At 35.8% G+C, this 9,075-nt stretch overlaps 1 protein-coding gene across 1 annotated transcript; it reads left to right on the top strand.

The window, feature by feature from the left end:
• Nucleotides 1-449: 449 nt before the first annotated feature.
• Nucleotides 450-6,134, top strand: LOC109191168 (probable boron transporter 2). Its single transcript, XM_019341749.1, has 12 exons — nt 450-1,872; nt 2,032-2,114; nt 2,353-2,545; nt 2,632-2,770; nt 2,882-3,047; nt 3,178-3,344; nt 3,473-3,646; nt 3,731-3,826; nt 4,440-4,577; nt 4,654-4,973; nt 5,050-5,320; nt 5,623-6,134. Exons 1-12 carry the CDS (start codon nt 1,769-1,771, stop codon nt 5,914-5,916), a joined length of 2,145 nt encoding a protein of 714 aa, XP_019197294.1. The 5' UTR covers nt 450-1,768; the 3' UTR covers nt 5,917-6,134.
• Nucleotides 6,135-9,075: the final 2,941 nt, after the last annotated feature.

The following is a 9,075-nucleotide window of genomic DNA, read 5'->3' as shown; positions in this document are numbered from 1 at the left end:
CAAGTTAACGACAAAACAAACAGAAGATCAAACTAGTTAAGATTTTTAAAGTTGAGGAACTTAATTGATCAAATAATAATTTAAGACAAAATCAATAAATTCCCTATAGTCCAGAGACCATTTTGATAATTAAGTCAAATAAATATGTAAAGATAAGGACACTTAACAAATAAGAGTTGCCTTAATCATTATTCAATTCACGTAACATGATGTGTTTGCATGAAGCTACCTCCCCAAGAAGAGAAGAAAAACACGGAGCTATAACCGTCCATCTACCTTAGATGAGAGGGTAGGCCGTAGGCGTCAACTCAGATGCAGACCGGTTCGAGTGAGTGTAGGGGGCCGGTCCCGGTCCCGGTCGGACCCCATCCCCATCCCCTCAACTCTTCTTGTTTTTCCCTGTGTCCTCCTGTCTTTAATGGTAAGAGTGAAAGAACTCTTCCTATCTTGCGAGTTGCGAGTTGAAATTATTATTATACGCACAATTTTTACCTAAACCACCATTGAAATTAAACTACTACTACTTGGTTTTTGCGTTCTATCTCCCCACGTCTCAATTATTTTGTTTGTTCTGGCAGCAGAAAAGTTGTTGTTATTTATTCTTGGTCACGCCACTCACTTCACACTTCACACCAATTACACCCCCATTTGCCCAAGTGGAGTGAGTTTTCTTGTTTCGTTCTTCTTCTCTCTCACACACCCACATTCCCCTTTCTTGTTTTCCTTCCGCGCTTGCTTAATTTCCTCTTCTCAGCTAATGTAAATTGGGAACTGTTTGTTTCTTTCTGTCTTTTCCTCATCTTCTTGAAATCCACTGTTCCTTTGAAGCTTTTGTTCCGTTCTGTATAATGTAAGAGCCAACAATCTGTTTTCTTTCTTTCATTGATGCCCCTTTGCTTTCAATCGGATTAAATCACCGCTGTCTGTCCAATTCCCAATCATGGGATTTCGCTAATTCCTCAGGTTTTTGTGTTTGGTCAATGCCCATTTTGTTGAATCTGTTCTAGAGTACTGAAAACGGCTTGTTCAATAATGGGTTCTCGCTAAATCATTGATTGAGGTTCCTATATTTACCAACTCTTTTGGTCAAACATCCATAGACTCGCATTTATAGATTTCAACTATGTAACTGGAACCTAGGCCTCTTTGAGATTTTCTACTTTGACAGAGCATTTTTATGAACAGTTTGAAAATTGTTGTCATGGATCCCTACTCTGTCCAAGTTAAGCGCTAGTTGATTTCTTGGAGGATGGAAAGTTGGTATTTATTCCGTTAGTTTTTTGATTCTGTATAAGTATGGGTTTGTTTCGTTAATCTAACTAATTTTTGCCTCCATGGAATTCAAGTAGGTAGAGGTCTTGTTCAGAAGTTGGATATCAAATTCCATCCTTTACCAAAGTTACACTTTTTTGCTAATTGATTCTTTTGTTCTTCTTGGAATATATACAACAATATCATTCTTTCTTTATATATCCATTAACATGTGAATCTCTTGAAAAGTGTCTAATTTTATGGGCCTTCTTGAAGGTTAAGTATACACTCAGAATATATGAATTTATACATATTCCTAGTTTTTCTTGAATATTCAATCCATAACCAGATAGGCTTGTCTTCCTGCCCAAAACTTGTTTTCTGTCAGCTATGTAGATGTAGTTAGTAGTGGTACCTCTCAAGCCTTTTCAATTCTATCAAAGTTTAGTGTAATACCAGTTACCTCCTATCCAAGGAAAAGAAAAAGATTCAAAAATAATCTTGTTTCAAAAAAAACATGGAAGAAACATTTGTTCCCTTCCGCGGAATCAAGAATGATCTGAAAAGTAGAATGTTATGCTACAAGCAAGACTGGACAGGAGGCATCAGTGCTGGTATCAGGTTTGTAAATTTAGTTTTAGATGTTTTTCTTAACATCTATCTTGTTTTGCTGCTTGTAAAACTTTGTTGAAGTCCTCAATTGTCTGTCTAATTTCTGTATTTTCTTTAATATCTGCCTTTATGGATATATGTAATTTGCATTGTTGTGTTTTGTTGAAGGATCCTGGCTCCAACAACATATATTTTCTTTGCATCAGCAATCCCGGTCATATCTTTTGGGGAGCAACTGGAGAGAAACACCGGTAGGAGAGATTTTGGTTACTTTTCCATTACTTTCTTAGTTTAGTAGCCTCCTGCCAATGACCTTATGGTCTAGTGGCACGAAGTGGCTCTCCCGGAGGTCATGGGTTCGAGCCTCAGTGGGGGCAGTATTGACTCTTTGTGCTTCAATAGGTTGAGAAAGTAGTTATGAACAGATACTACATTGTAATAGAGTCAATAGTACTCATAGTTTTGTTACTATGTATGCATATATGGCAGACGGGATTATAACTGCAGTCCAGACTCTTGCATCAACAGCGCTTTGTGGAGTGATCCACTCTATCTTCGGCGGACAGCCACTCTTGATTTTAGGGGTAGCTGAGCCTACTGTTTTAATGTATACTTTCATGTTCAATTTCGCAAAAGATCGAAAGGATTTGGGCCCTTCGCTTTTTCTAGCTTGGACTGGATGGTAATGCCTGACTACACTCAATTTTAACTTTTTAGTTATTATTATTATAGTAGTGCCGATGAGCTTTCTGATATTGTAACTTTTAGGGTGTGCGTGTGGACCGCCTTTTTACTTTTCTTGCTGGCAATTTTGGGTGCATGCTCCATAATAAACAGATTTACACGCTTGGCTGGTGAGTTATTTGGACTTCTGATTGCAATGCTCTTTATGCAGCAAGCGATTAAGGTGAGTTGGCTTCAAATCCAATATTTTTAATCTTCTGATAACATCTAAGTAAAGTTTTTTGTCTAGCCTCGAATTACTTGAAAGCCAGTACTAATTGTATCTATCATAAAGGGACTCGTGGAGGAGTTTGGGACACCCGAGAGAGAAAATCCTAAACAGGCTGCGTTCTTACCTTCTTGGCGCTTTGGAAATGGAATGTTTGCATTAGTTTTATCGTTTGGCCTTCTTTATACAGCATTGAGTAGCCGCAAAGCAAGGTCATGGCGCTATGGGACAGGTATATTATTTAATTTGATCTTTATGTGTATACGGTGATAATACTCGCATTTAAAGAACATATTCTTGAAGCTTACTTTATATTTACATTTTTATTCTCTATGTTTATGAGATTTTATTGTGGCTCAAAGGTTGGCTCCGGGGATTAATTGCTGACTATGGCGTGCCCTTTATGGTGCTGGTTTGGACTGCAATATCTTATATACCGGTTCACGATGTGCCACAAGGAATACCACGACGGCTATTCAGCCCAAATCCATGGTCTCCCGGTGCATATAAAAACTGGACAGTTATAAAGGTGCTTCTTTGATTCATTTTCCCATTTTGTGCCCCAAATGGAATGAATTTAAAAGACGATGCCTCATTTTCTTTCCATTTTTTCAACCACTAACCTTACCCGAACTCGTGATGGCATATTTTCACCAGGAGATGGTGCATGTGCCTCCGCTATATATTGTCGGAGCGTTTATTCCAGCGACAATGATTGCCGTGCTATACTACTTTGACCACAGCGTTGCATCTCAACTCGCACAACAAAAGGAGTTCAACCTTAAGAAACCTTCTTCGTATCACTATGACCTCCTTCTTTTAGGCCTCTTGGTAAGTCATTGCATCTGTCGTTTTGTCTTTTTAACTTGAATATTTGTCTCGAAATGCCCGTTTTGATATTTATGCATTGAATAGGTCATAGTATGTGGTCTTATTGGCATTCCCCCTTCCAATGGAGTTATTCCACAATCTCCAATGCATACAAAAAGTTTGGCTACTCTGAAACATCAGGTATTATTGCTTATTTTCTTTAGTAATTTTTAAATTTGATTTTTTGTGTTTAATAGTAATTTTAATGTAGTTCCTAAATATATAAATTTTATATACTAATACTGAACTTAATATTATGAAAAATTGAATTAAAAATAACTTCAGTCAAGTTTCATTAACCGAACCAAACAAACAAAATGGGACAGAGGGAGTAATATTTATGGAATAAGATGAGTCATCATGCTCAGTTCTGTTCTGTCGTCAAAACTGTTGGTGCGGTATTCTAATCTGGTCGCGAGGATTATCTAATCTAGTCCATTTATGGACACAATGAATGAAAGATCTTTAATCGTAGTTTCATTTAAGCTTTTATGGATGGTTTCATCATCACTTAGAACATTAATACTTTTCCTAGCTGGTGTGGTATTCCAAATTGATCACTAGGACAATCTAATAAAAGACATTTATGGAAAAAAAAAATGAATGATTAAAGAGCTTAATCATACTTTCATGTAAGCTTTTCGAGATGGTTTTATCACTCGTATTTGAAGAAAGGTTCTTGAATTGTACTGTTTCTCTTTCCTGTATTCATATTAAAGTTATTAAGCTTTGTTGTTTCTACTTTTTGGCACAGCTTTTGCGGAATAAGCTTGTATCAACTGTTCGAAAAAGCATAATGAAAAATGCTAATATTTGTCAATTGTATCGGAGCATGCAAGAAGCTTACAATGAAATGCAAACTCCACTTGTCTACCAAACTCCCTCGGGATTGGTAAGAATTTATTGTGACCCCTCGGGGGATGTTAAGATTTCAAATGCATCGCCTGAGAATTCATTTCATTCAACAGGGACTTAAGGAACTGAAAGACTCCACGATCCAACAAGCATCAAGTACAGGGCACATTGGTGCACCCGTTGACGAGACAATCTTCGATGTGGATAAGGATATCGATGAACTTTTACCGTTAGAAGTCAAAGAACAACGCCTGAGCAATCTGCTTCAGTCGTTGATGGTTGGTGGCTGTGTTGGTGCTATGCCTGTCTTGAAAAAGATTCCAACTTCGGTTCTCTGGGGGTACTTTGCGTTCATGGCAATTGAAAGCTTGCCCGGGAATCAGTTTTGGGAGAGGATATTATTGCTTTTTACAGCCCCAAGTCGAAGATACAAGTAAGCCTATATATCCCTGTGTTTTGTGTACATCCTGACATTCTGGAATACTTGTCCTGATCGTCGATTTATTCAGGGTCCTGGAGGATAATCATGCAGTATTTGTGGAGACAGTACCTTTCAAAACAATTGCGGGCTTCACCTTGTTTCAGACGGTTTATCTGCTTCTATGCTTTGGAATAACATGGATTCCAATTGCGGGTGTCCTTTTCCCGTTATTGATCATGCTTCTCGTCCCAGTGCGCCAGTACTTCCTTCCTAGGTTCTTCAAAGGAGCCCATCTACACGATCTCGATGCTGCTGAATATGAAGAAGCCCCTCCAATTACCTACAATATGTCCTTGGATGTAAGTAACTATTGTCATACGTTTTAATCAGCTTCACTTCGGGATTTTGTCTGTTTTTGACATCATACTATCACACCGCTAATGATTTTCACTGCTCAATAAGGGGCTTTTGGGATTATCTAATGGTATTAATTCTATTGTTGGGCGGAGGCCAGTGAAGGGCCAAGTCCAGCACCCTGGCTCTCGAAAATGTAATGGCGGTCTGTAAGGAAATAAAGTTGCGTTTTTGCTACTAGCTATAGCTTTTGGTGTAGTGATAAGCGTTTGATCCTAACAATTATGTGTTTGTATAACGTTTTCAGGATCAAGATGGTCAGAGGCCTATTGATAGCGGTGAGTTGCTGGACCAGATGATCACGAGAAGCCATGGTGAGATCCGACATATATCCAGTCCGAAGATAACCAGTTCAACCCCTACTTCAGTGGACGAAATAAAATCTGAGCACAGCCCGCATTTAACACACAGGGCATACAGCCCCAGAGTGAAAGGGCTGAGAGGCGAGAGGAGCCCGAGCCTCGAAACAAAGCGAACTCCCAGCCCCGGGCCATCTAAGCTCGGGGGTCGTAAGAGCAGCCATGGTTCCCCTTCTACCTAGGTCAGCTGTTGTTGTGCTTGAGAGGTCAGTTAGAGTTGTTTATGGTTCTTGAGAGGCCGTGTATGTGTGTTTTATATATGTTTCTAACAGCTGTCAAATCTTTAAGTGTTGTTTTTATGTGTTACTCCATTGTATATTGTTTCTGTTTGTATGGGCAGAAGACAAATCATTTATCAGTCAGCTAAATGTTCAGAAATCCCAATTCCTATTTCCTGCTACTAAAGCTCTCAATATTTCCTTCAACTCTATACAACCACTTGCAATAACATGAAATTCTCACAACTTTTATTTGGGCTGTATGTGTGGAGGAGTCCCTATTTGTTATTTGTGTTACTAAAGGTTCATTATTTGTGTACTGAAGATTTATTGTTTGGCAATATATGGTTGGAAGGAAGGAATTAGGGGGAAAGAATTATAATTTGTGGGGAAAAGATAATGTGGAAATTCAAATTTTATCATTTGGTGATTATGAATAGAATTATTGGAAATTAAAAGGGAGAAGTGTATGAAGACTAAAATGTCCTTATGTAATAATATTAATAAGGGCAAAGTTGTCATTTTCTCTGGAATTCTAATTCCGAGGGACCCTAGGAATTGCAAATTCCTCCAAAATCAAATAATGAAATTGTAAATTTCATGAAATTTGGTGGGAATGGAATTACAATTCTATCATACCAAACACTCCATTAGTATACAAATAATGAAATTTTAAAAAATAAATATTTAATATATTAAAAATAATTCTTTAGTATATTAAAAATATATATTATGCCAATAGTCTACTTTACAAGTGGACAATGCTCTATGGAATAATGATTGTATTCAACTCCTCATGCGGATGCAGTGATGCTTCAATCTGCAGAATTACAATTCCTTCCAACCAAACGAATGAATTTGCTTGCCTTCGAAATCAATTGAGAATTATGTAGAAATGAAATTGTAATTCCCAACGCCCCGTTAGTGGAGAATGGCGAGAATAAATTGAAATTATGACTTTACCTTCATTTTAACACCTAACTGATGATGCTTAAAAGTGTTTTGTAAAATTAGTTTTTTGATAAGCTAATAAATGTAAAAGATTCGGCGGCGAGTAGGTCGCCGTGGACTAGGTAGCCGAGGCGGGATGTAACTTTTTTTTTTTAATCATTTTTTTTTTTTAAAAAATCGGCGCCTAGCGATTTTTTCAACCTTGACAAATATAAAAGACATCATTTAATCTATCAAATTCTTTATTTCTAAATTGCAACTAAAAATAATAATATATTTACACTTATAATATGATATAATTATACTAAGTTTTTATTTTTTATTTATTTGTATTAAAAATAATTTATTTTGTAATAAATTTGTTAATATATTTATTAAAATTTAATTTAAAATATTAAAAATGAACAAATTGACATGTATATTTTGCTCCATATCACTTGTGAAGAAAATAATGGCCTCCAGTAGTTCTGGCTATCAAGCCAGCTCACTAAATTTCAGGTTAACTTGTTTGGACCATCAAACTTATCAGTTTCAGACTAATTAGAATGAATTCTTATCAGGCAATATTTTTTTTTAACCCTAACCGGTATAAAAATTTTCAATTTTATCATACCAAATTATCGGCTAAAATTGACATCCCTTTATTATACCAGCTTGTTTTCTTCTTCTTCCTCTTAATCCTCACATGTAGTGTTTTCTTATTACACTCCAAAATCTAAATATTAAGGTTTGTTCAATAATTAATTACAGAAATTTTCTGATGTCTAAATACATATAGAGTATACTAAAAATAAAAATATAGATGTTTTGTGAGTTAATGTCCATTGTCATTTGTGGTAATTTTAAATTTAGTCCCAAATTATAATTTTTGCCCTTTAATACTCTAGATTATCATATTTTGGATACTTTTAGTCATTTCAATGACATTTTTCAGCGAATTGAAATTCTATTTTAGAAAAGAATATTTTCATCTCTTCAATTTATTAAAATTATTTTCTCAATAAGTTCATTTTGGTGGATGTCCCTTATCTTTGGCAGCAATTTCAAATTTAGTCCCAGACAATCATTTTAGCCCTTTAACAACCCAGACCATCATATTTTAGACACTTTTGGTCTTTCCGATGACTTTTTCAGGTGAAACCTTATTTATGCAAGAGCATTTTTGTTTCTTCAATTTTTTTTTATTAAACTGTTTTTTTTTTTTTTTTTTTTTTTTTTTTTTTTTTTTTTGCGCCAGTTTTTTTCCCCGATTTTCGTCTCTTCAGCCATGGTTGCACCATCTCCTTCATTCAGCTCTTATTTTCATCTCATTCAACCCGGTCCTAAAACATCCTTTGTCAATGGTGATACCGAATACGTGAGGACCTACAGGTGTGGGAGAATCATTTTGCAACGCAATTGGAAAGCTCAAGATATCGCCACCCGATCAGCTTCAGTTTGACTGTTATATTGTTTTAGTCCATGATTCAATAGCTGTAGAGAAAAAAAGAAAAAAAAAATAGAAGCATCTTCTTTTTCATCTGAAAATACCCTTTTTAAAATAGGATTTCACTGAAGAAAAAAAAATCAACAGAAGGACCAAAAGTGTCCAAAGTATGATAGTTGGAGTGTTAAATGTAAAAATGATTGTCTAGGACTATATTTGGAAATGCCACAAAAACAAGGAACCTCCGCGGCAACTAACTCATTAGGAAAAATAAAATAAAGGGAAAATGACACTTTTTTTTCCTGAATTATATGTTTATAGCACATTTTCCCGCCGGTTCACGGTTCCGGATCCAGTTTGAACTGCTGGTTCAAACTTTATTTTAGAATTTTATTTTTTACTTTTAAAATAACCTAAATTCAATAGTAAATGTACTTTTTTCAGTTCGGAACATGAGCCGGTCATTCCGGTTTGCAATTTTAATAAACTCTAAATATCGGGTTTCGATTCTAAATTGTAATCGGAATATTTCAGTTTGGTTGCTATAGTGTCTGTTCGGTTTGAACCGAATCGTGGTCATTATTTATTGGAGAAGAAAAATAAATTGAATATTTATTTTAATGGTAAATATGTCTATTTAACATTTTTGGGAGAAAAACTGTCAACTTAAATAATTCAGGGGAGGGAAAGTGCTATAAGTATATAACTCAGGGGGGAGAGTGTCATTTTTCTTAAAATAAAATTGA

The sequence above is a fragment of the Ipomoea nil genome, unplaced genomic scaffold (assembly GCF_001879475.1).
Source record: "Ipomoea nil cultivar Tokyo-kokei standard unplaced genomic scaffold, Asagao_1.1 scaffold1617, whole genome shotgun sequence".
NCBI lineage: Eukaryota > Viridiplantae > Streptophyta > Magnoliopsida > Solanales > Convolvulaceae > Ipomoea > Ipomoea nil.
Note: the sequence above shows the minus strand (reverse complement) of the source record. Positions and strands in the feature narration are given on the sequence as shown.